The sequence below is a fragment of the Leopardus geoffroyi genome, chromosome D1 (assembly GCF_018350155.1).
Source record: "Leopardus geoffroyi isolate Oge1 chromosome D1, O.geoffroyi_Oge1_pat1.0, whole genome shotgun sequence".
Lineage (NCBI taxonomy): Eukaryota > Metazoa > Chordata > Mammalia > Carnivora > Felidae > Leopardus > Leopardus geoffroyi.
The window spans coordinates 28,987,034-29,014,918 of record NC_059329.1 but is presented as its reverse complement, the minus strand read 5'-3'; the positions used below and the strand labels follow the sequence as shown (position 1 = coordinate 29,014,918).

The 27,885-nt window shown below is 42.1% G+C and overlaps 1 protein-coding gene across 10 annotated transcripts in view; it reads left to right on the top strand.

The window, feature by feature from the left end:
- The window catches only part of OPCML (opioid binding protein/cell adhesion molecule like), a 1,064,335-nt gene extending 1,036,655 nt beyond the window's left edge, over window positions 1–27,680 (top strand). For 5 of the 10 annotated variants that reach the window (XM_045483507.1, XM_045483514.1, XM_045483513.1 and 2 more), the window contains 5 exons: window positions 8,718–8,855; window positions 9,268–9,388; window positions 9,870–10,021; window positions 10,919–10,945; window positions 26,933–27,680. In XM_045483507.1, the coding sequence (XP_045339463.1) occupies window positions 8,718–8,855; window positions 9,268–9,388; window positions 9,870–10,021; window positions 10,919–10,945; window positions 26,933–27,033 (539 nt within the window). In that variant the 3' untranslated portion in view covers window positions 27,034–27,680. The remainder of the gene's footprint in view (window positions 1–8,717; window positions 8,856–9,267; window positions 9,389–9,869; window positions 10,022–10,918; window positions 10,946–26,932) is intronic. The other 5 variants (XM_045483510.1, XM_045483505.1, XM_045483511.1 and 2 more) reach the window with 3 other exon arrangements.
- The last annotated feature ends 205 nt before the right edge of the window (window positions 27,681–27,885 follow it).

The following is a 27,885-nucleotide window of genomic DNA, read 5'->3' as shown; positions in this document are numbered from 1 at the left end:
CGGTCCGTGAGTTCGAGCCCCGCGTCGGGCTCTGGGCTGATGGCTCAGAGCCTGGAGCCTGTTTCCGATTCTGTGTCTCCCTCTCTCTCTGCCCCTCCCCCGTTCATGCTCTGTCTCTCTCTGTCCCAAAAATAAATAAACGTTGAAAAAATAAATAAATAAATAAATAAATAAATAAAAGCAATGATTTTGTTTTCTTCAACCTCTATGTCTTTTTGGTTTGAACTGTTTATATCTGTCTACATTTGGATACTTTGTAGAATATAAATGTTAGCTACTTCTTTAATTAAATAGTCTGCTTTGTTCTCCAAATGGATTTAAGCTTCTGCCCTCAGTCAATTGTCTGCCTCTATGGGAAATCCCGGAGTTTTGCATTCTGTATCATGTTCTCTGTCTTCCTCTCTCACTGTGTGTGTGTGTGTGTGTGTGTGTGTGTGTGTGCGCGTGTGTGTGTGTGCCTGTGTGTGTGTGTGTGTGCGCGTGTGTGTGTGTTCAACTCCTCTCTTCTTTATCTGTCATGCACTCTGGACTTCCATTGCAAGGCTATGGGCCACATCTTTGCCAGTATCCTGACTCTTTCCATATCATTCACTCAAGACTACTCCCTCTGGGTCAACAGTATCATTTAGATTATAAAACTCTCATGTCCTGGTTCTCCTTGTGGCTAATGAACCAATCTCAGAAAAGAGACACAAGTAAAACCAAACTAACCACATGTTTTCACTGTACTTTCGACAGGAGCAACTCTTGCCTTGATTCTTTGTGTTAGTAGATCTGGGCATTCCCATCCATTTTGGGCTGATGAAGGGCATTCGACACTGTCAGGCCCAACCCTGGCTGCCAGTACCTTGCAGTGTGGCAAGGTCCCATTTGCCAGACTCACTTGCTGGCATTCCAACCGTATGTCTCTCATGGAGGCCAGTGGACAGTCAACAGAAGGCCTGAGCACACTCTGAGTATGCAGAGCCTTATAGACTGCTAGGTCTTGAGTGCATTCTCAGCAGAAGAAGGCTGGGAGCATATAAGTAGAACTGGAACTTGGTAGATAAAGGCCACAGGAGCCTCCCAGTCTACCAACTAGGGATGTAGTCCCTTGTTGTATGTCAGGGTCCCCTGGACAGTGTTTAGAGGATGCCAGTGATGGCACAGTTCAGCCAATCTGTAAGCATGGGCACAAAAGTATGTTTTCATAGTGCTCCTTGGTTGATGCTATGTGCCACCTGGGACAAGACCTCTAGGCCCTCCCTCCTAGACCTCATTGCAAAAAGGTTTCTTGACACTGTATTCTCCTGTCCCCACATACCAGACAAAACTCTTCATATCCCCTGTATTTGGCTTTCTTCCTTCTGATAAAGTGCCCATGTACCAGAATTTATCTTTCTGGATAGTCCTATCAGATGAGTCATTTGAGCCCTTCTCTTCTTGTGTCATCCCAGGTGTTCCATCAGAAAAAGGGAAAAATTTAGGAAACTCACCACTGCCAGGCAATTCCTTTGAGCCCCCAGTTCCCCAGAGCATTATTAATGTACTCTTTCCCCCACTAGAAGCTCAGCTGACTTTCCCAGTCACACATTGATCTTGTCAATAGCCAACTTCCTGTCAGCCTCAGGGAAGGCAGCCAGCAAGGCAGTCTTGGAGAGGAGCACATCACCCTTCCCTCAGGCAAGGTCCTGGTGGCCACAGTCTGAGAAAGGTTGTCTGAGCCCAAGACAAAGAGCTTCTGTCATCACCAGCAAGTGAGACATTGACCCAGAGGCTCAGTCTCCAAAACAAAATGACTTTAGCACATTCAATTTCTTGTATTAATTAAGGGAAAATGAAACCATGGGTTTATCATACTTTTCATTAACTCCAATGCAACAAAGGGATGTATCTGGGAGTTGGGAGCAAGTGAGGACGGAATATACTGCTGTCCATACTCCCTGGTTTAATTAAGGAGGGGTAGCTCAGAGTTGCTTATTGTCAGCAGCATTCTAAAGAGAGTCAGAGTGTCAGGGAACACAGAGATGGTGGAGCAGGCCTGGCAGAGAGAGAGATTAAGTGGAGAGAGATAATTTGGTGAGGGTTCAGTTTCCAAACCTTTGGCAATTGGATGTAGAATGAATAGATACTGTGTGTTCATCCTACATGAGATGCATATACAGCTCAAGGGAGTGGAAGGTGTAATCTCATCTCAGTGTGTTCGCAATTTAGAAATGGAACACCTACCTTATCAGAAGCAAGTGCAGGCAATACAAGACTGAGGTCCCATGAGCCAAATTGTACCAAGTGCTGAGATTTTACTCCAGTTCCCACTCAAGCATGTTTCTAATGCTTCTGTCATTCAAGAGGAGGCTCTTGTGTTGAGAGGTATGTGATTTGAGAATGAGGCCAGGAAATCCCTAAGGAGGGTGAAGAAACCTACTCTCCAGCTTATAGGTTTCCAGAAGACAGTTCCCCCTGTACTTCCTAAGAGGAATAAACCCCTCTTCTAAACTGGCCACTCTTTGTCTCCATGGATGATGGGTGACTAATGTCACTGTTAAAGTTATTTGCTCAGCAGCCCTTGGACCTTGTCAAGCAGGGATAAGTCCATTATCTAGAAGTGAGGCAGCACATCTGATTCTCCATCACCTTCTTAATCTACCTCTGCTTGGATCAAAGGGTTCTCCTTACACTTGATTCTCTATTCCAATACAGCCCTTATTCCCAGGTCCAGCATTGGGCCTGTAGCTGAATACCAAAGGCAAGTACTCCTACTGCAGTAGTCCAGACACCTTTAGTTCATAGGGAGAAAGGCAAGAACCTATGTCAGTCTTGGATGCCAAGCCCAGATTGTAGGCCAGCCTGACAGCAGTAAAGCTGGTATTTTGATCTGCTTGTGGCTCACTTTATGTGATTATGTTCTACTGGCCAGGATCCTGGAGAGAGAAATGGATGAGTGACAAGATTGTGGCACATATCATCACATGCACTTCTGATATCTACCTTGCCCTACATACCTCAAGGGCACAGAAGCCACTGGGAGGGAACTACTCCAGACAGTTCTTTTCCTTGACCTTATCTTGCTCCAGACCTCTAGGGTAGGAGTTCCAGAAAATATACAACAAGCCAGCCAACCCACACCTTGTTTGATATACTAAGCGCTCCTTATAGGAGCAAAATCTCAGTTGCTTGCTAACTTGAATGGATACCTAGTTTTGGTGAATGGACAAGAAGCTATTGTCTAATATAGATCAAAAAGCCTAGGTGAGGCCTAAATAGGTCAGAAGCATTCACACAAGCATCTGGACTTAGGATTCCAACTTTCCAAGTTTAGTATGAATAAGGAACATCTATAATAGCCCTTCTTGCTGAGGGAACAGGGAAATGTCTGTTCTTGCTTTTCGAGAAATCCTACCATGTGAGCCAGATAGACCCTGGGGTGTCTACACAATTCCCACTCCCAATGGCTTCCTTCTCTCCCTCTTTCTCTTTCTTCTCTTCCTTTCTCAGCCATCTGAGTCCTCTTTCCCTCCTCTGGCTGTTCTCTTCATGATGCCATTTTCTCTGTGTCAATACCTCCTTAAATTCTTAGCCCTCCTCCCCCTTCTCATCTCCTCGTATTAATTTCCTCTAAGACACCTGCCCCTAAGCATGTGCCACTGTGAGCCATCTCCTGACAGATCTCTTGGCAAAAGCTGTGACAGATGCTGACATTTAACCTCACAAAGCAGTTTCCCTGGATAGAGCGTCAGCTTTCAGCGGCATATGAGGAGGGACACTGGGGTTGGGGCACCCAGAAGGGGACTTTTTAATTATTTCAAAGGGAGAAGCCAGGCAGAGTTTGCCTCAATATGAGGATGCTTGTTTTGGATGGTGTGAATAGTATGGCAACGGAATAGACTTCCCTCTGAAATCATACTTGGGGATATTTGCACAGAATGGGGAAAGATATTCTGTCAGGGACAATAATCCAAAAAATGGAAGGCTAAAATCTTTGATCCTCCATGGTGTTTCCAACTGAAATTCTAAAGAGTTGTGTGAGGAAAAGAAGGAATGATTAGGCATAGGAATGGTGACTGAGGTACAGCTGGCATGGGAGGACAGGATGTGAAGGGAAAAAGAAAGAAGAGGAACAAGGTCAGAATCCTTCCAGATTTTACTCTGGATTTCCCATTTGGTCTCCTCAGAGATGAGGATGATGTTTAAGTTTCTTCCAGCTCTAATAAATCTTTCTGACCCACTGCACCTTACGAGAGGGATCTAAAAATGATTAAGAACACTGAAAACTGAGCTGAGGGACAGAAAAATATACAGTGCTCCAGTTGTGGGCTCATGAGATTATAGACTGCCCAGGGTCAAGGACCTTGTCTTCTACATCATCTCCACCCCACATACAGTGTCTAACCCAGCCCTTCTCTCACGGTACATGTAAGATAACTGCAGGTGATGTCAGGGAAAGCAGATCATGCCAAGGATCCTTCCCTGAAGCAGTTTCTTGGTCTGCCCCTCCGTTTCTAAGATGGACACTGTTTGTTCTTTGCCTTCTGTGACTGTGTTAAGTCAGAATACGCGTCTTTGTAGAAGAAGCACCCTTGTGCCCACAGAACCACGGGGCTTGCTTACTCTGTCCCCAGACACATGCCTTGCATCTAAGGGGCCCTAGTCCAGGGACCTCCCACATCCCATGATAAATGGCCCCATTTGTATTCTTGAAGATCTTAATCTCACTAATACAGTGTATCGACTTTCTTAAAAGTACTCATCTAAGGAAAGAAATAGCCCATTTTTAAAATTTTTTTTAAAAAAAATATTTATTTATTTTTCAGAGAGAAAGAGAGACAGACCATGAGTATGGTAGGGGTAGAGAGAGAAAGAGACACAGAATCCGAAGCAGGCTCCAGGCTCTGAGCTTTCAGCACATAGCCCGATGTTCGAACCCATGAACCATGAGATCATGACCTGAGCTGAAGTCGGATGCTTAACCAACTGAGCCACCCAGACATCCCAGAAATAATCCATTAAAAAAATATATTTCTGCCAATGGCTTAGAATTCACTTACTTTTCCTCCCAATCATGTTATATTGGGATGCCTGAATGCATAGAGCAGGTTGATAATGCTTTTGGGTTACTGGCTTATTAAGAGACATCTCACCATAAAGCAAAACTGTGAAGCAGATTTGGAACTCTCATTTTCATGCATTTTGTCAGAGAAAATATTGTAGCCCTTTAGGCTTTAGTCCTTTAGTTTTTTTTTTTCTTTAATCCCTTTTGAAAGTGTCTTCAGAATCTTTCCTGTGGCACCTGGGCCATCTTGCTTGCACCCCCTCTACCTTTCTTTCCTTCCTCCTTCTCCTCCTTCCTCTCTTGTTCCTCCCTCAGGTGTTTCTCCCTGCCCAGTTCCCTTCCTCTGCTTCCACATCAGCAGTTTGTCTTCTTGGCAGCCAGCAAAGAGGATTAAAACATGTGTTGCCTTCTGCCCTTTTCTCTGCAGCATGGAATCAGGATTTTCTATTGCAACCAGAACTGGAGAGGGCAGGGAAAGCATTAAACCCTGCAGTTTCCTAGGTCTCTAGGCATTTAGCAACCTAGATTTGTTCACCTAGTATTCAAAGCAGTAACAAAAATAACATCTCAATCACCTTCAGTGGGCTTGAGATGGGGAGGGATTTCAACATCCTCTTTCCATTTCTTAGCAAAGAAATCCGTTCAAGAGAATGAACACTTTGTAGTAAGATCATAAACACTCAGTGAACAGTTCGCTTCAGGGGTCCAGATGCCCGGCTTCAGTGCACCTTACTGAGCGCTATACCCCCAAGAGGGTGTCTTTTGAGATGCAGACTCCACAAGAATCCCCTTACTGAGGGGCATTCAGTAAGCTCTGTTGACCAAATGGCCACTTCACAGACCCAGCCAGTTAGAAATGTGTGACAAAAGAGAGCTGAGAACAGCACGTGGTGGTGCCTTATAGCTTCACTGCTCACTGTGTGGGTCCCAGACCTGCAGCATGGAGATACTCAGGCATCTGTTAGAAATGCAGAGTCCCAGGCCCTGCTCTAGACCTATTGAATCAGAATCTCTATATTTTTTAGATCCCAGAGGAATTTATATGCAAATTAAAATCTGAGAAGCACTTACTTTATGGTACAAACTTGACAAAATTCATTTTATCACTTAATGAGGTAGTATTATCGTAACGATCCCTATTTTGCACAAAACACTCTCTTCCTTCTTCCTTTTTTTGCTGTCATATAATTGTTCCATAAAAATACCATTACAGATAGTGAAAATACATCCCCGCATTCCAAAGGGTGGTTGTGTTGCCCTGTAATTGCTTCATGAAGAATCCAGAATCTGCCCTACTCATACAAATGCAGAGAATTACTCAGGGCCCCAGCACATTGACCTCCACCTTCTTTGAGGTTGGTTATCCCTTCCCTTTGCACAAACCAACACTTCTAAGTTGACTGGCATCCATAAACTTGCCTTATCAGGGACTTTAAGACAGCTCTGTCTGGTGTATACTGTGTAGCATGATATAGATCTATCTCATTCTCTCCAAGGCAAGCAGGTCAGTAACCTTGCCTGAGGCTCCTGCCAGGCCCTACTGCAGGTGGCTCCTTTGGTCAAATGAAGTGGAGTTTAATTACTTGTGGTAAATGCACCGCAGCACATTTTGAAAAAATAATGGCCTGTTAGTAGTACCAAGGCAGACTTTCAATTCTGCCATATTTATTCACTGCAGAAAAGGTACAGTGCATTTGGGAAGTTGTTTTGGTGTGATATCATTGTTGTTTGATCCTTTAAAATACTTAGATTGGTCCACCAACATAATTTCAATAAGTGAGGCAATTTTTGTCTTTATAGACTTCCTGAGATAAGTGATCTCAGAATCTTCTTCAACTGTGAGATTCTGTTAACCCTAAGAGAAATAAGGGGGAAAAAAAGATGGGAAGATGTTTATATCCCTCCAATAAATCTTGAGGAATTAGTATATGAATTAGCGTGAATGACCAAATGTCTGCTGTGGTACAGGGCTTGTGACCAGCACCACTACCTTGGGATCCTGGTAAATAGGGCCCTACGACCCTATTTCTCCCATTCAGGGTGCGTTTCCAACCTCTACCCTCAGCCATTCTTCATGTGGGTTCAACTAGATTCCCCAAGATTCCCACACTTATGCCTGTGGGCTTGTACTAGGACCCAATCAACAGTTCCTGGTTCTAGGAGGGTGGCAAAGGATTGCTCCTGCTGGAAGGCCAACATTTCTTTCATGTAATTACATGATATTGGGCTACCAGAATTGGTGACTGCAATTGTTTACATATAGAAGGTCCCCTTGAAAAATATTTTGCCAGGGGCCCCACACCTTCTTGGGATATACTTGGTAACTAATGGAAGAGCCTGGGTGTTTGGGACTTAGGGTGGGAAGAGGAGGCAATGAAGGCCACATGAGGTGAAAAGCAAGTGGTCTGGGGAAATGGGCAGGGTGGGGGAAAACTCCCCAAGGCTTAGACTTGAATCAAAATCAGGTTGTTAAAGCACCTGTCTCTCTACCCACTGCCCATCACCCTACCCCTCAACTTCCTGCTGTTTCACATCCATAGTGGACCTAAACTTAGTTGATGGAGCATCCATTGGATAGGAATATGTTTATATGTGTGTTTGAGGAAAATTATAATGAGTTGTTATCTTCCTAAAACTGTTTTCACTCTAATGTCTGGAGCACAAAAATGAATCAGGCAACAGGCAGAAAAGAAATGCAAATGGCTGTACTTCCTCCCTGGCCTTTGTGTTGGCTGGGTTTTCATGGGAGCCTAGTGCTTTGACAGAACTGAAAACATTTGAATTTCAAGGCAGAGGGTCTGTTCTATTTGTGCTGAACCACAGGGATGGGAATAAGGGACAAGACAGAGGGACCAGATTTTTGTAAGACATGTAATGGCTGCAAACAATATACATTTTACAAACCCACAATATTTTGTATCATGAATTCCAATCTTCACAAGTGCCTAGGAATAAAGCCTCCAGAATGTCCCACAAAGTCAGGTATTAAATCCATAAGGCTATTCCAGTAACTCTGGATCCATCATTTGAGGCCACCACTGTTATTTTATGTTGGCAAACATTTATTGAGCACATCCTGCAAAACAGTCACAGAGTACTTCTGTATTCACTCTTTCTCCAATTTTTCTTCTCTAGTACAATTTGAAAACAAATCAACTGCTTTACATCTGTTTATATTAAAATATTAATTTATTTTGCTTATTTGTTCTATAAGTAGTTAGTATTTTGTGCTCTGTCTCCAAGGGAATTTCTACAGAATAAAAAATTAAGATGCCCACACTAACATACCCTAAAGTTATCCTTACATTTTTATTATGTTATTAATCATAACAATTCTCTTTAAAATATCAAAGTTTACTAGTGTGTTGGGCATTTCACGTGTATTCTCTTAGTTAATCCTCATAATAATCATATAGGAAAAACAATGAAAGCCTCTTCTTTTCAAATGGTCTAAAAAGTTAAAGTGACTTGGACAAAAACACATTGACGCAAGACTCAAGCAGAGAATTTCTTTCTTCAAATGCCATACTATTTGGTCAACATGGTGTCTTATAATCTTTGACTCAATGTTCAAAACCCATTATTACAGCTTTTTGTATTCCTTTCCTTACAAGCTCAAGATATGAATATGGTTCTGTCCCTGGTTTCACAGTTTCTTGATTGTTTCTGTCTCTTTCTTTCCTCCCAGAAGGCCAGGGCTTTGTGAGTGAGGATGAATACCTGGAAATCTCTGACATCAAACGTGACCAGTCTGGGGAGTATGAATGCAGCGCCTTGAATGATGTTGCCGCACCTGATGTGCGGAAAGTAAAAATCACTGTAAACTGTGAGTTGACCCATTGTCAGGAAGTTTCAGAGTAAAAAATAATATAGGTATTAAGAGAACAAGATGGTCATGACAGTGTCATTTTCTGATAGTTCCAAATTGTTTCCAACAGGAAAATACTTTCTCAGATTGTTTTGCACCATGAGTGTCCCCATTGCCATTTTGCCCCTGGAGTCTACCTGTGCCTGTCAGAACTTTTAGCTAATGGGGAGAATTGTTTATTTTGAATTGATTTCAAGCCTTAAGAAGATGCTGGGGTAAATGCAATATCTTTCAGCAAGAATTATTTTCCTAAAATAAAGGGTTATTTAACTGGGAAGGTAGGGTGTCACAAGAAATCCATTTGCATAACAGGTGACTAAATTTCCCTTTCATCTGTTTCATGAAATCACTCTGCATTTTCCTTCCACAGACCCTCCCTATATCTCAAAAGCCAAGAACACTGGTGTTTCTGTTGGTCAGAAGGGTATCTTGAGTTGTGAAGCCTCTGCAGTGCCTATGGCTGAATTCCAGTGGTTCAAGGAAGATACCAGGTACCCTGAAAATGGAAATAGGGCATATCTGATGCAGAACCAATGGATCATTCCCCACATGGAAAGAGAATGATAAAGTAAAGGAGAACGATATGGCAAAACCAAAATGCGTTAGTCCCCTTTATAACAGTGTCTCCTTTTAGAACCAGGAATGAAAAAATAGAGGAAGCTGGAAAGTGGGAAAATGAATTGACCTCATTTCACAAACAGAGATTAGTTGTAGACATGGCAGCCATCAATGACTAAACACCAGTAAATTTCACCTTTGAAGCATGAATATTCTCTCTTTTTTCCTCCTGTGGAGGCTGTGGTACTTATGTTTTGAATTAGAGACACTGGGTCAGTTAGAGGAAAGGTGTCTGTGAGGAGGGGAGCCTCCTTATAAGATTTATCTCTGGTATCTATCACTTTCCCCTGCTTCTCTGTTTGCTGTTTCACTCTATCTGTAGAACCAGACCAGCAATACCTTCTCTTATTGCAGGCTAGCCACCGGCCTGGACGGCGTGAGGATTGAGAACAAAGGCCACATATCCACTCTGACTTTCTTCAATGTTTCAGAAAAGGATTATGGGAACTATACTTGTGTGGCCACAAACAAGCTTGGGAACACCAATGCCAGCATCACACTGTATGGTGAGTGCAGGAAGCCTGGGTGCAGTGGGATCGGGGCATGTAGAGGGAGAAAGGCTGGATTTTCTTGGCCTATGTTCATCCATACTGTTTATTTAACCCACCACCCTTAGATATGAAATGCTTCTCCCTGTCATTCTCCTAAGCATGAACAGTGATGTTTGCAAGGTAATTAATATTTCATGGTCTACTGAAAGGCAAGGTTTGCACCTCACAAAAGGAGTAAACCCAATTCTGAACCAAGTTGAATGGTGGTTGCCATAAAGAACATAGAACCAGGGAACAGTTTGATTGTAGTATCTAAAGGTCTGAGGGGGTAAGTTAGATATAATTTTAAGATACCTTATATAGTAAGAGTCTATAATTCTGGGGGTTATATTTATGGATTTGAACTAAGTCAACTGCAGCCATCATGATTCTCATATCGATTGTCATGTCATGTTCTCACTCACTGAGTGGACAGAGCAGTAGTCTGTGTCTTCATCACGATGGCTGCTCTGTCCAAAGCTGGAGCATCAAAACCTTTCCTGAAGGTCTTTTCCTCCCATATAAATGGAGAGGTCTCCAGAATCCTGGCTGGCTCCCTTAGAAGCCCTCATTTCTCTCTCATCCAGCCTTCCCACATTGTTGTGTCCATCTCTGTGTGTAGCATTTCACACCATGGGCCAGGGCCAGGTTGTTGTGATATTTCGTGTGTGTATGTATTTGTTTATTCGCTGAGATTTGGTTACAGGTGAGTGGGATGAAAAGGTATTCATCTTTCCATGTGTACCTCAGACCCTGAACAAGCTTTCAGCACTGACATTAACTGAACTTTGTCCACCAACCATCTGAAATGTGTGATCTATGTCTTTTGTTTTCTCTCTGCATTGTGTGTGCATTGTGCTGTGTGTGTCTTAGAAATAAGCCCCTCATCAGCAGTGGCAGGTGGGTACAGCATGTTCCTTCCTTCCTCTGCCTGCCTGAATGCCTATGCTTTTGAATATAAGCCTACTTTAAAGATAGGCTTGCCTGCTCGACCTCCCTGACTTATTTACCCTTAGTAGATAGATTTCAGGGAGTTTGGTTTGCACAATTTAGGTAACAAGCATGTAGAATATGATGGCTTTCACATAAACACTCACATTATTATACATTTTTGGGGAAGAAGTTCCCCCCAAAATCAATACACTTTGACTTGGTGGCCTATAAAATAAATGAATATTCTGCTATTTCTGCACATAGCAGCACCAAGAGGAATGCAACCAAGAGACCAAATGGATTATCAAATGATTATCTCCATGGGGAAGTCACCCTACTATGAATATTTTATTCTTTTAGATCAAGGCAAAAGGGGAAAATGATTTAATTCTATAAACTTCATTTTAAAATAGAAATATTTGGAGGTCATTATTCATAATAATAGTAATAATATTTACCATTTACCAAATATTTACTGGTTTCTATGCATTATGTTAGCCAGTACTGTGCAACATAGGTTACTAAGTCCATTTTAAAGACGAGTAAAAGGAAGACCAATGAGGTTAATTAACACTGAGGTACACATACCAGTGAGTAGGTACTGGATGAAACCCAGAAGTGGATGCTCCTTCAGATCCTGGGTAAATAGCATTCAATGAACACATGCACACACTCACAACGATGCAGCAGTACGTGCTCATCTGTGCTTCCAGAGGCAATAGCCTTACAGCCCTATTTCCCTATGCTCAATCTCAATCACAAAGAAAGTGGTGACATTTAAATTTTTCAGTACTGGAATCAGCTCTGTAACTGTCACTTTTTATAGCTCTGGATCTAGGACAATTACAGGCCACCAGCACTGCCCACACTTTAATGTCTATGAATGTCCACGTCTTGGTCTTGATTAAACAGAGGGGAAATGGTGGGATGGGTGTGATGCTCTGCTCCTCATCCTACCATGACCCCCTCAGAAAGGTCATGAGGGGTAATGAATATGACCAAGAGAGGGAACCTAGGACTGACAACTGAATAATCTAGGTTCTTGCACCTCCCAACCACTAATGAAAGAGATGTGTCATAGCAGATAACAGCAATGTATCTTAAGACTGTATCACCATGCCAGGGCTGCCATAACAAAATATCGTAAACAATATAAATGTATTTCCTCCCAGTTCTGGAGGCCAGGAGCCCAAGATAAGCCAGTAAGACCTATCATCTGGTTTTGATGAAGGCTCCCTTCCTGGCTTATAGATGACCACTTTGTCCTCACATGGCCTTTTTTCTGAGTGTGTGTGGTGTGTGGAGAGATACAGGCAGAGATGGCAATGGAGGGGGTGAGGGAGAAAGAGAGGACTCTCTCATATGCCTTCTTACTAGGGCACTAATGCTATTGAATTAGGGCTCTAACATTATAACCTCAGTTAACTTTAATTACTTCCTTATAGGATCCATCTCCAAATACACATTAGGGGGTTAGGTCTTCAACATATGAATGTAGGGAGATACAATGCATTCCATAGAGAAGACCTAGCTTCCATCTCCCAATTCGGCAGGCCACCTGACAGCTACTTAACCTTGCTTATCTTACTTTCCTCAGATGTGCTATCAGTACCTTCCTTTAGAAAGCTGGTGGGAGGACTGTATAACATCTTATAGACAGAAAGCCCCACAGATGCTATGTTTAGATGTGTGACTTAGACAACACACAAAGTCTACAGGCCTCAGTTTACAAAGCTAAAACTGGGATGATGTTTCCAGGCCTGCTGACTGTCATTGGGAATTGTCAATAAGACAATGTTCATCATGGAGGCATAACAATATGAAACAGCTGAACAATATGAAACAAAAGTATTTTTCAACACTTTGTGACACAGCCCATCTTCTCACTGCTTCCCTTGGTATGGCTGCCAATATTGTTGCTCAACTGGACTGTATGTTCCTTTCTTCTGAAGTCTCTTGTGCCCTTTACTACAGCAGTACTAATCCCCAGGATCCTCCCAGCCTGCTTCACCTGGTTAGTACTCACTCACCTAGATCCCTTCCTGAGGAAGTCTTCCCTGAGTAGGTCAGTGCTCCATTGCACACTTTCTCATACAATGCTTCTGGAGGTTGCTCTCACCACAGTGCTTTCCCTAGCATTCGTCCAGTAAGTATTTGCCAGTATCTGCCACAAGTCAAGTGCTGTTCTCAGTGATGACGACACAGGGCTGTGCCATGGCTACAATCCTTTTCTCTGTAGACTTCACTTGCTAGTTGCAATTTTACTTCTGCTTCATTTATGTAGTTTGATTAAAATCTTCCCTCCCTTTTAGCCTGTATACTCCATAAATGTAGGGACAATGTCTGGTTTGATCCTTAGAACCTAGCACAGAGCTCCATACACATTTGTGGGTAAAGAAAGTCTTGTTGATGAATGGATAAACAGAGATTGGATGGTTGCATTGATGATGCCAGCAGCAGAAATTCAGCTGTTCAGGAATGAAATGTAGAAAAATGCAATAGGTCAGTAGTCTCAGAGCCTGTCTGAGGCCAGGCTCTGCTGCTCACCAGCTGAAGGGCTCTGGGAAAGTCAATCTCCATGTAACTTATTTTTCTCCTCAGTGAAAGCATTTTAGAAAATATGTCCTGTAATTATCTGACACTATGCCTGAGTGGAAATAACTTGACACAAGATCAGAGTGACATTGTCCAGCTGACTAGCCCTTTCTGCGGGCCATGGGTGTTCCTTCTAGGCCTCAGTATTCCCATAATTGTGTCTAATTAGTGTTACCAACGATTTACTATGTGCAGAGCCACTAAACTAAGTGTTCTAAATAGGTTTTTTTTTTTAGTTTTTTTTTTTTTTTTTTTTTTTTTTGACAGCAAGAGAGTGAGGGAGTGGAGGTGGGCAGAGAGAGGGAGAGAGAGAATCCCAAGCAGGCTCCATGCTTGCCATCAGCACAGAGCCTGACATGGGGCTTGAACTCATGAACGGTGAGATCATGATCTGAACCAAGATCAAGAGTCAGATGCTTAACTGACTGAGCCACCCAGGCACCCCTGTTCTACATGTTTTATCTCATTTAATGACTCTAGGAATTAAGTACTATATTTATCCTGATTTTACAGAAGATGAAACTGAGAGATTAGGCAGCTTACTTACTCATACTATCTTACAAATGTTTGAGCTGAGATTAAAGCCTATGTACTCTTGTTCTAGTATCTGAACTCTTTTTACTGCTTTGATACAACTCACCATACTTGGCAATTCATCATGGACATTGGTAGACGACTTTCCAGCTAGAAACCCATATCAACAATTAGCCTATGTGTGTCTGTTACCTATACCAGCATCTCCACTCATCCATCTAAATCTGATCCCATTTTTCAGTAAACATAAGGGTGCATATATCTTTTTGAAAAAGTGTTTTCATTTTCTTTGGGTACATACCCAATAGTGGAATTACCAGATCATATGGTAATTCTATTTTTAATTTTTTGAGGAACCTCCATACTGATTTTCACAGTGATTGCACCCCGTTTGCATCCCCCCAACAGTGCATGAGGGTTCCTTAAAATAATTTTAAAAATTCAGGGGCGCCTGGGTGGCGCAGTCGGTTAAGCGTCCGACTTCAGCCAGGTCATGATCTCGCGGTCCGTGAGTTCGAGCCCCGCGTCAGGCTCTGGGCTGATGGCTCAGAGCCTGGAGCCTGCTTCCGATTCTGTGTCTCCCTCTCTCTCTGCCCCTCCCCCGTTCATGCTCTGTCTCTCTCTGTCTCAAAAATGAATAAACGTTAAAAAAAAAAAATTAAAAAAAAATTTTTTTTAAATTCAAAAAAATTTTTGATTGCATTCTTTTAAAAGACATTTTTTACATTTACAACCCGTATACTCATACTTCCCAAATACACACGCCTCCACATTCTCAGGCATGCAGCGGTGTTTGGCCTCAAAGAATGTAGGATTGTTTTTGGAGACCCTTTTGACTCTGCACTGTGACCCCATCACAACACATACTCAGAACAGGGCTCTCACACAAACATACCTTTATCTATTTCCTACCTGCATGCAAAGAACAAGGGAAAATGGGATGAAAGCAGTTTCAAAAGAACACATAAGACAAAGCTTGTGAGACAGTAGGTTGGGGAGTGGGGTGAGGCAGGACACGATGGGGCAGACTGTGAGAGCCAACATAGGTGGGTGGGCGACGCACAGAGACAGATCAGTGGATGGCACCCACATGAGGTGATTCTTCCCTCCACACCAGCTGCTGCCCTTCAAAAGCCACACTGATGAGATAGGTCAGGCGGGCAGAGTACAACTCACAGTGGCATTTTAGACTGCCTGGAAGTTTCTTAGTGTGGGGCAATGGCAGGTACTAGAAAGACCACAGAACATTGAGAGACCAGGAACAAGAAAAACAGAGTTCTGGTCCCGACCCTGGTTCAGACAAACTGATGCTCTCTGTTCTCTGGTTGTCTCTGAAATGTAAGAACAGAACAAGATGGACTCTCAGCTAACTGCCAGCTAAGTGTTCTAAAGTTAAGAAACAATGGGGAAATAGTATTAAAGGCAGGTCTCCAAAACTTATCATTCACAACCTTGGAAATGGCAGCAATCAAAATGCTTTTTTAATGGAAAAGCAACCTGCTCTAAATATAAGTAAGTTTTATTGAGTGGATGCAGCTATTTGCAGGCCCACCTGGAGGGCTGGCACCTTGAAGTCTTGCCAGGCCTGCAGCAGCAGAGAGATGGCCAAGCTCAGCCTGCTGGCCCCAGCTCTGCCCCTCCAGGAAGCCACTCACTTCTCTCAACTTGTCAACCCACTTTGCCTCCACTGAGTACTGAGCCAGAGAGGCCCCATCCCCCTGTCTTTAAAGAGTAAAGAGGGAAGATACTGAACTTGATTACATCCAGCACTGCAGAGAGTGTGATGCGCTTAATGAGCCATATAAACGCCTGGATTACTGGAACTGGCAGGGGAGAGGGACAGAGAGTGCATACAATGCCAGAAAGGATGGGGGGGGGGGGGCTGCAGAGAGAAAAACAGATTTCTCACATTTTATCTGTGAAATTGTAGTGACACAAATTAGTTTCATTAAGAGTTAAGTATCAGGAATAGGGACAACTGATAGGAATCTTGTCATTGCAAATGAAAATGGCAAAATATTCCAGTTAAGGCAACATCTGGGCTCTGGATTTTTTCCTCAGGCAATGCCTCAGCCCCCCTCAGAGCAGCCAGGACTCCAGCTTACCTCAGTGGCCCCTGGAAGCCATGAGGACAAATCTATATTTTCTTTTGCTAATGGCCATTCCTCCAGAATAAATATACATATCAGGTTGGCTCTTCAAACTGGATTTTCTACAACTACAGGCAGCACCAGCCAATGACTCTCAGCCTCCACCCTTTGATGATTGCCCCATCCACTGTGCACCCCACCGGTACCTGTGGGCAGAGCCTCAGAGCCCCTGCTCACCCCACACCAACACCCTCCTGCCTCTACCGGCCTTCTCCACTCCTTTATTAGGGTGTGCCAAGAAGCACACCTTGCCCCCACGTGCCTCCAGAGGAGATCTGGGGAATGGGCATGAGGAGTCTGGGGATTGTCTTTAGTGTGCCCTCTGTGTACCATCCTACATCATCTTTGGCCTTTTCCTCCAGACCTCTGACAGGGAGATTCCTTGTTCCCTTCTCCACCTCTTCCAGCACCATCACACCTCAGTCTTCCATGTTCTGTCTCCCTCCTAAACCCAGCTGAATCTCAGCTCCAGACTTCCTGTTGATCCCCAGCACCCACTCCTGGCTTCTGTGATACACCTGGGTAGTGTGTTTCTTACCTTTCTGGATTGCTCTGCTCCTGGCCCCTCCTCCACCTGCCCCATGAGTCTGTCCAGGGAGCATATCATCGCAGTGGGAGGAGAAGGGATCTTCTATGTCTTCAGACATCTTGCAAAGCAATATCATAGCCTTCACTGCACTTGCTTTGGGTGCTTTAAAAATGCAGATTCATGGGTCTTCCCACAGACTCATTTTATCAAAGTCTCCAGGGAAGGTCCTGAGAATGTGCTTTTAAAGCAAGCACTCCAAGGGAATCTTTTGCACACTGAAGACTGATGGTCTCTGACAATAGTCTGATAACTACGAAATTTGTATCTTTATAACTTTCCTTAATTCTGAGCTACAAACCACTCTCCATATTTGTATGCACCATGGGAATCACAAATTCAATCTTTCTCAGACATGCCTCTCACTCAATTGTATACCTTGTCTTCTCACCTACACACTTTCACTAGAATCTGTCTGGTGGTTCTGACTTCTTCCTCTCCCTTATGCTTACACCTGGTACCAACTTGCAAGTGGGCCATGGCTCTTCTTCTGGACCGTGGGCTCACCATTCCATTCTCACTTACACTGGGGTGTGTGCCTTCCCTGAAGAGTCATGCTATTCTTTTACCAATTCCTGCGTGTTTGGTGAGCCCTTTGCCACTGTGGGGCCAAGTGACATTTCCAAAACTTAAACTGCACCTGTTTATGTCCTGATGAAAATTGCCTACAAGGAAAGAATGGCCTTGGCGTTTGTTCTTGCTGTAGGATCCACCCACCCTTATACTTCACACTCTCCTACTTCCTTGTATGCACCCATCATGCTAGACCACCTGTGTCAGAATGCCGATCCTATTACATATATAAGACTTGGACCATGCTTCTTCATCTCTTATCATCCATCAATCCATTTGGATTGAGTTACAAAGAGGAACAAAGTCCACAACTCCATACAAACAAGTAAATAGACAGTTACAGTAGAATAATAGAATATACTAAATGAAAAGGCTACTAACTATTGAGTGTCAGCCAGACATGTGTTAAAGAGCTAAGAACACTTTGAGGTAGGTACTGTTATTATTCTCACTTCAAAGAAGAAGAGAACAGAGTTCAGAGAATTCAGGTGATTGGACCAAATTCTCACAGACAGGAATTCTACCACAGGAGGAAGTGGAAAGACCGGGGTTTGCATCCAGGTCTGTCTGATCTTAATCTCATGTTTCTTTCTAATGTGTACATATATTATGTCTTCCAGGATGCTATAGGGTCACAGGTGGAAGCTTTTGCCCTCTTCTCTGATAAAACTGCACTTCTCCTTTAAGATTGTACTCAATGTTACCCCATTCATAAAGTGTTTCTGAGCCCCATTGAAGAATCACTTTTCTCTTGGGATTTCAGAGTAGCTTACACTTAGGCTTATATCTTGTGTGTATTTTTTTTTCTGCACTTACAGGATGAAGCACTGTATCTCGCAATGTTTTTTCCCCAGTAAACATTTGTCAAATTAACAAAACTTCCAGTCAAAGGGGGGAACCAATGGTAGTCTGTATACAGTGTGAAACTCAAAGAGCCAAAGAAAAGCCTAATACACAAAAGGACTTGTGGTCTTCTCCTTCCAGGGAAGTCAAATTATTATTTCTCTGACACTCTCCCCTTGCATTCCAGCTTCCATATATCCTATTTGGAATTTAGGTATCCCTCCCAACCCTGGGTCTTCTTTCTGAGAGAGACTCTATTAAACATTGCAATTCACCATTTAGGAAGATGTTCATCAAGTGACTTCTTCTTGCAAAGACATCTAAAGCTGTACATATTTGTCCATTTCCTGTTGATAATAATGTATATGATTTTTATTTTTCAAATCCACAATTTAAATCCAGGTGGGAGGGAATGAGTCAGAGAGAAATACCAATTGCTTTTGGCTGATGACAGCAGTGTAATCATTTGTATTTTCCCCAACCTGCAAAATGTCAACATATTAGAAAAAAAATGCAGACATTTCACATTTCATTCCTGATGAGGTTCCTTGTTGTTCCCTCACACCCCACCCTCCTCTATCTGAATCATTGACATCTGGCTATTAGCCTAAGCATTTAGAACATAACACTGAGCATTCAGGGTGTGCTGATGTCAGCACACACACAAGAGCTTGTGGTTCAGCATAGACCAAAGTCTTGTCTCTTTCAAGTTTGTGATGAGCTGACAGATTGGAATTAACTTCTGATATTAACTTCTTCAGCTCTTGTCTTTGTGGTAAATACAAAACAGGGAATGCTAAAGAGAACAAAACAAAGATGGCTGCCTTTTTTGGCCTCTTTATCCACAAGTCTTCACTCTGTAAAGCCCAGTTAATCTTCCTTGTAAAACAACATAGTGCCATGTTTTCCACTGTAATTAAAGACAATGGAGGAAAAGTTCTCTTTGAAGGGGGATGAGGTGCCTTCATCAGCCAGCACTGCTGAAAATAGGTTCCTGTTTCACCAACAAGTGTAACACATGCATCCTCTAATTAGATTTCCTTGCTCCTCTTTTAATCACCAAGAACATCATTATCCTTTTGGTTCCTCATTAGGAAGGTCACCTAGTTCATATTCATACTTATAAAACCCATCCAAATTTCAGAACAAAACTGTGTCTTCTTAGACTTCAGATACTTCATTGATCTCATTGTGCTATCAGCAAGTTCAACTTGCCTGTGGGTTTTTTTTCTTTCTTTTCTTTTTTAATGTGATCACCCTACCATCTGCTATTTTAGTAGAATTACAGAGATACACTGTAATGTTGCTGAAGAACCATGCCACATTTTCATGGCAATCATGGAAAGGAAAAAAAATAACAGTGACACCTTTCAATACCTTTATTGCCATTTTTAAGCTTCAAAATCTCTTGCAAGGCAAGATCTCATCAGTAAGCTTAAATATATTTGAGGGGAGCTTTGTGCTGAGTTTGGGTACTTTGATTTTCAAAACCTGCTCCTCCAGAGGGTTATCATCCACTGCTTGAATGCAGCAGCAATGTCTTTCTTCCAGAGCAGCTAGCTAGGCCTGTAGTCTGATTCTAGGTGAAGCCCTCAACCAAATTTGCTTTTTAAAAATCTAATGTTTAATATTGAAAAGTTAACCACCCCCTCAAAAGTGGACTTTATTTTATTTATTTGTTTGTTTGTCTATTTCTTTATATCCTTCTCTGCTGAGCTTCACATCTGGCCATAAAATCTTCCCTCTGGCCCAGAGGGCACATGTCAATTGACCTCCATGCCATTTACCATTTCTTGAATTTATCTCTTGTTCATTTCTGTGCTCTGTCTCTTCTTTCTATATTCTGAAGACTAAAGAATTTTTGTCTGCATATATAGCCCTAAGGTATTTTGTAGTTGTCATTGTTGTCATTCATAGTTTGGTTTGTGGCTTTGCATTATCATTAAAGCTTTTATTTTAACAACAGTTAGTATTGAAAGGTTGGAGAAAGGACTGGATCAGGGGAAAGGGCAAAAATCGACGTTCTCACTTCCAATTTATGCCTGAAAAATATTTAATTAAACCTGATATTTGTATTAACCATTCTAATTGAACTGAGTCATTGTTAACCATAAAAATGATTCCTTAAATGTGCCAGTTGCCCAGAGGGAGTTGGGCCTCTAAATACACTTGCTTCCCTAGGAAGCTTTAATCTATGATTTGTAGCCACTTCAGGTCTTTTAAGGAGAGACCAGGTCACTTGCTTGCTCGCCATAGCCAAATTTGCTTTCAGCTGGTGTTTGACAGTTATCCTTGACAACCTAGGATTCCACAAGGTCTCTTTATTTGAAGCAGGATCCCCATAAAAGATCCTATTTTAAGGATCAGCAGTTACTGTCCTGGTTTTAATTCACCTCATATTTATTCATCCTTTACTTCAGTGATCTTATATATCATCTTTATTATTTTTTTTTTTAGAGTACGTAATTTATTTATTTAAATTCAAGTAGTCAACATACATTGTAATATTGGTTTCAGGAGTAGAACCCAGTGATTCATCACTTACATATAATACCCAGTGCTCATCCCAACAAGTGCCCTCCTTAGTATACATCACTCATTTATCCCATCCCCCAACGCAATATCTCTCCAGCAACCCTCAGTTTGTTCTCTGTATTTTAGAGTCTCTTATGGTTTGTCTCTCTCTCTGCTTTAATCTGATTTTTCCTTCCCTTCCCTATGTTCATCTGTTTTGTTTCTTAAACTCCACATAGAAGTGAAATCATATAATATTTTTCTTTCTCTGACTTATTTCGCTTAGCATAATACACCCTAGTTTCATCTACATTGTTACAAATGACAAGATTTAATTTTTTGATAGCTGAGTAATATTCCATATATATTATATTCCATATATATTATATTCCATATATATACATATATGTATATGTATGTATATGTATAATATATATATATATATATATATATATATATACACAAAACCACTCTTCTCCATTCTATACATTAAAAAAAAATGTTTTAGAGAAGTTGATTTTCTTGTCCAAAGTCATCCTGCTAGTGAGTACCAGCGTCAGAATTCAAATTCAGTTCTCTCTGACTATTGAATTAAATTCTCTTAATACTCCAACAGGAAGGGTATTATTGAGATGAAAGCAATTTTAGTTATTTGTTCCAAATGACTTTCTACTCAGAATCTGGGAGGATTTAAAAATTTTCCTTCCTTCCTTCCTTCATTCCTTCCTTCTTTCCTTTTTTCCCCTTCCTTCTTTCTTTCCCTTTTTCAATTGTTTGTTGACTGATTTAGACTGGGAGAAAGGATATTCCAGGTTCTATTAAAGTATAAGCTTTGTCAAAGCACAGACTGTGTCTGCTTTTCTCTCTGAAAACAGAGACTGGCTCACATCAGCCTCCAACCAATACTTGCTGAGTGAATGGCAGTGGCTTTCTGAGGCTAGTGTGGGGTCCCTTACTCTTGCAAGGCTGATCCTTTGCCTTTGGACCATGCATGGAACTTGGCTTTGGACTTCTATCATCCTGCTCTATGTCCCATATCTTTCCATGGTCCTCATGGTCAATGGCCTCTCTCAGCAACAAACCCCCAACTCAGGATCTCACCTCCTCTCTTTGTCACCAGCAAAACCACATCTCAGGTTTAACATACTTGGGAAAAATTGAAATGAGCCAATATTAGCCTCAACTAAGGAGTGGAAGGTAGCAGGTGTGGAGGTGCCATAGTGGTGGTTACCATGATCACATGACTGGCTTGTACCAGGCACTATGCTAACCAGTCTGACTTTTTAATTATTCTGTAAATTCAGTATTATTACCTTTATTTTCAATAAGAAAAGTGAAAACTACCTTGTCTGAGATCACATAGCTGGCATGCCACAGAGCCAGGATTTAAACCCAAATTGGTCTGATTCCAAAGTTTCCAGGATTGGTTGCACTTTTATAGTGGTCATTGCCTTTATCCCAAAGGATATTTAGGGCTGCAAAGATGAGACAGCAAAGCCAAGGGGTACAGATGCATCTAAATCCTTTCTTAAATTTCATAGAAGATTTCTATTTTACCTGTACATCCAGGGATTCTGTTCCTTAGACATTTGGTCCCATCTTTCTTTCAAACCTTTGTCCTTTATCCAAATGTATTTCAGGGTTAGTTTTTTGTAGTAGAACACATAATTGAAAATCTACCTCATGCTTACAAATTCTGGATTCTAAGTTTGAGATAAGAACTAAGTTTCTCCCTATTTCCACCAAGAAGAGAGGGGGGAGGAGGATGAAGAGGAGGAGAAAGAGAAGGAGGAAGTGAAAAGGAGGAGGAGGAAGTGGAGGAGGAGGAAGAGGAGGAGGGGAGGAGCAGGAAAGCACCATTTGAATTCCTGACCATGTTTATTGAAATTAATACTAGTATTACTTTGGATGCCAAGTATTTGGAGAAGTCCATGTAGCTGTTGTTACCTGAAAAAACCAAGTATAGGAAAACCATAGCCAGCTTGACATCTGAAGGTGTGTGTTCAAGCTTTAGTACTACCACTGCTAGGCTCAGGTGAACTGTTCCTCCAGTAACATGCCCTTCCCTTAACAGATTCATTGAGCTAACATTTGCAAAAGCCTCCTACCAGCCTAAGGGACCAAACATAAGTCCTGAGTGATCATGGAATCACACCAATTAGCTAAACAGTGGTAATCTATATTAAAGTACAAAGAAGCACATCACTAATCAGGTGAGTGGCCTCTGCAAGAGGAAACCCTAAGGGAGACACCCAAACCAAATGCTTTCTTCATTAATAGTAAAATCAGGGTTACTGTAATGATGATATTAAAAAAAAACAACAGCTCATAGCTGATGGCTTTTATTTCACATTCCTCGAACCTAGAGAGTGGTACACAGATGTGAGCCTCTGTTCCTGCTCTGAACAAGGTACAAGAGCCCTCCTATATGTCCTTCTACTGACATTTGGTCCAGCTACCAAAACTTTTTTTTTTAATTTTTTTTAACGTTTATTTATTTTTGAGACAGAGAGAGACAGAGCATGAACGGGGGAGGGTCACAGAGAGAGGGAGACACAGAATCTGAAACAGGCTCCAGGTTCTGAGCTGTCAGCACAGAGCCCGACGTGGGGCTCGAACCCACGGACCGTGAGATCATGACCTGAGCCAAAGTCGGACGCTTAACCGACCAAGCCACCCAGGCGCCCCTAACTACCAAATCTTAAATGTGTGCAGGATCCATGAGGAAAGAGATGCTAATTTTAATCTCCATTATAGTGGATTAGATTAACTCATTGGCCAGACTAGCTCAGCCACTCCTCATAGATTGGCCAAAGGCAGTTTGTCGTTAACTTACCATATTGTCTGATATATAAAGCAGGGCTTATCACACCTGCTGAAGAGTAAAGCTCCTTGGAGCTGCATAGAAAATGTGGCCACAGAAAAGGAAACCCTGGGGTCCAGGAATGTTTGGTGCCCTCTTGCTGTTTTAGGAGATGACATGCTGACGTGCAAAAAGCCACAGTGGTGATGGTTTTGTACCAACTGGAAAGGGCCATCTGGTTGCTCACCAGCTGCCCCTTCTAGTACCAGATGTAAATTTTCCATTCATACAATTACTCAAAATGCTAATAGGAGAAGAGCTTTAAAGGTCTCTGACCCCAACCTTCTCTACTTTTTTTTTAAATTTTTTTTTCAACGTTTTTATTTATTTTTGGGACAGAGAGAGACAGAGCATGAACGGGGGAGGGGCAGAGAGAGAGGGAGACACAGAATCGGAAACAGGCTCCAGGCTCTGAGCCATCAGCCCAGAGCCTGACGCGGGGCTCGAACTCACAGACCGCGAGATCGTGACCTGGCTGAAGTCGGACGCTTAACCGACTGCGCCACCCAGGCGCCCCTTCTCTACTTTTTTAGATGGTAGAACCAAGGCCAGAGAGGGGATGCCATCAGCTAGGGAGCAGCAGAGTCATACAGAGAAATTAGGTCCTCAGATTCCTCACCAGTTGTACTTACCAATTCATGTGGTTGTGGTCCTCAGAAAACATGCACGAAGGGTCATTTTCCACAGAAAGGAAGTCGAGTGGAAACAATCAAGGGTACAGGCTCTACAGAAAGAGTGACTCAATTCTAATCCAGCTTTATGTGTATAAGTTGTGTGACCATAGTGAGGTACTTAACTGTTCTGTTCTTTAGTTTCTCCATTTATAAAATGGACATGCCAGTAGTCCATAACTCATAGCCTTTTGTGAAGATTAAATGAGTTAATATGTGTGTAGCATTTAGAATCCTGCTTGCAACTTAGAGAACACAATGCAAATGCATGTTACCATCATCATCCTAAGCAAGCTGAGCAGTCTCTATGTCTGCTAAGTCACACTCACAGTTTGGCTTCCACTCTACGGAACACTCAACTGAAGTTTAACTGTGGCTATAAACCCTCTGCCTGATCAGTAATGAACATCTTATTGCAACTGCCACACACCACCAGAAACATTCATTTCTCTTTATGATTCTGCCTCCTTCTCTCTGTACCTCACCCTTCATGCTTTGCCTTCCTCATACACTGTTTTTCTTTTCTGCTTTGTTTTAGCTGTATCCCACCTTGTGCTGGTAGTATGGCATCTACAGAAATGCTTAAGTCCACTGGTAGAACTTGGAATAAAGTGATTCCTACACTAAAGATCTCTGTCTCTTTAGGGTGGAGCTTATTAATCTTTCAATTGTTTCTTAAGTTAATATCAGCATCATGAATTAGACAAAGATACACACAGACACATAGTTTAATGCATGTCCTCTCCATATATAACATTATTATTATAATAAATATTATATTAAATATATAAATAACATATAAATAAACATAAATAACATTATAAATATTATTATAAAATATATTTGATAGATACTCTTAAGGAGACATATATATCTTACAAATCTATATTGCTCATTTTCTTATAAACTCATTTAAAAAATGTAAGTCTTTCATTTTTTGAAGAACACAATATAGAGAATTGCTTTGGGCTCCATCTTGGGCATTTTTCAACTCCGTACATTCTGTAGGCCAGTATGGCTCCTTAGGATATATGTCTTGACTGATGGAGCCTCCAGAGTCAGGCTACTTTTCATAAATATGTATGGAGCCTTCCTGGAGATGATAGCACTGGGCTTGTGACTGGATCCTGCCCTTTTTTGTGAATGCTCTATAAAAAAAGTGCACAGCAATATGAACCAGACTCTCATGCTAGCAAGTAAATGTGAATTTTTAGTCAATAGGAGAATTGTGTACATTGTAAATCAGAGGAAGGAAATATATCCATGTGAAAATCCGTGGACTGGGAACAGTTACATGCTCATTGCTAAAGTGAGGGGCCTGTACTTCCCAAAGCAAAAGGTTAGCATCAGTCCCTTCCTAGGCAAGGCAGGGATCCACACCATCATGCTGTCTTGAGACTCTGTACCAACTGTGCTTCTTAAAGTAATCATGTCTATTTCCAATAAGCCAATTTGCTTCTAAAAGGATCAGGGAAGTCCTGTCTTGAGAAGGTAAAAAAAAAAAAAAAAAAAAAAAAAGCCATGCTTGTCTTGTCTGCAGCTCCCTTTCTTTGCCACTGGCTCTACAGGAATGCCTCTTGATGGCTTCTCACCCCTGTCTTATACTCGATTCCATGTTCCCTGGAATCCTCTCTGCCTGCAAGCTACCGGTGTCTTGCTTATGACTGCAGTTTCTTATGCTTTGCAAATAAAGGTGATGGAGGAATACAAAGGTGAATTAGATGCTGATCCATGTGCCCTGGGTCCTTGAAACAGACTAGGACAATCCCATTTCATGTGGTTTGTTTTCTCAAAGGTGGCAGATTAAGTGAAAGGACCAACACTTGTGACTCAATGGTCTTGTCTTACAGTGGAGCATGGATGACTCACTAGGGGCATTTAAAAGAGCCAAAGAGGCCAGAAGAAAGGGCAAAGGGATAACTCTATCAGGCCACACCATTAGGTGGCAATGTGGACAGAATACAGAGTCTTTGTGGCCTTTGGAGAGGCACTGCTACTGCTGGGATAAACCCAATCATAGTCTTTAAAACTCTAGAGTGCAACAATCTATTCTTCCTCAGCTACCTCAGGAGGAGCTTCCACAATACCTAAGTTATACAGGATAAAAAGTTGGCCACATCAACACATAGACTCCTGTTGCTCACAAAATATTCCCATTCCTGTCTCCTCCTTTCCTCTACCTGCTTCTCTCCACTGTGGACCATCTCCCTCCCGTTTTGCTGCTCCCATCCCTGTCTGTTCTGGACACCTTTTCCACAGTTAGAGGTGCTGCTTATGGAACAGCAGTCAAATCCTGCCATGCCACTTAGCTCTGTCTGCTACTCTAACTTTTCAGCCAATAGGCCTAATGACTGCCATTGCCTCCCTCTATCCCTTTTATTTTTTAAACCCCAGTCTTTGAGAGCAGGCTGTAGTGGTAGGTATGTGAGCGATTTGCCCCTTTGGGTTTCTAAATATTCCCAGTGGGTGCTTTCCATTTTTCCAGATTTCGAGGGATCAATGGTGGGAGGTGGGAGATGGGGGAATGCTCACAAAGAAGCATGTTTGTATATCTGCTTGTCAGGGAATAAGTATGGTATCCTTCGAGTGAATGCTAATGGGTCTGTCTCTCTTTCCCCTACACAGGGCCTGGAGCAGTCATTGATGGTGTAAACTCGGCCTCTAGAGCACTGGCTTGTCTCTGGCTATCAGGGACCCTCTTTGCCCACTTCCTCATGAAGTTTTGATAAGAAATCATAGGTCCTCTGAGCAACGCCTGCTTCTCCATATCACAGACTTTAATCTACACTGCGGAGGGCAAACAAGTTTGGGCTTCTTTTTGTTTGTTTCTGTTCTTCTTTTTTTTTGGGGGGGAGGGTTGGTTTATTTGAGTTTTTCTCCAGTTTGAATGAGTGGGGTTGGGGGGATGGGTGGGCAGGATTCTACCATGTGTAGGGTAATCATTCATTGGTGTGTCCAAAAATGGAATCTATCCCTGCTACCTGGGCCCTTTCCTTTCCTCTGCTCCTCTCCCCATCATCATCACTACGAACCTCTCCTCCCCCAACACACCAAACCATAAGCTCCATTTGGGCAAAAACGTGCCTCATGATAAACACCCTGAAGACACAACTTGACTTACAATGTAGTGCACAGCAAGAGTTATATCCAAGTGTCCTATTATCTGTGTCTTTTAAGCTTTGGGCCATTTTCTTTATTATAATGTACATATCCCTCCCTCCATGTTTACTATTATCTAATTACATTGGGGTTCACATCCTTTCTTTCTGGGAAGGTCTGAATACACCCATATCCATATATGTGTATATATGGATATATACACATATATATGTGGATATATACACATATATGGATATTCTTGTCACCTTCTCTAGCCACTCTGTCCTATTCACTTGCTCTATCACTATGTGGGTTAGAAGTTTGGGGCTATTCACACAACCTAAAAGTAAAAGTTTAGAAGTCACTTGACCAAAAAAGAGGGGAAGCATTTTGACGACAGTACTTCTTTTTTAAAAATGCTGTCTAACTCATAAAACAAAATGATCTATGGATGACTGATTATTTAGGGCTTATCAAGC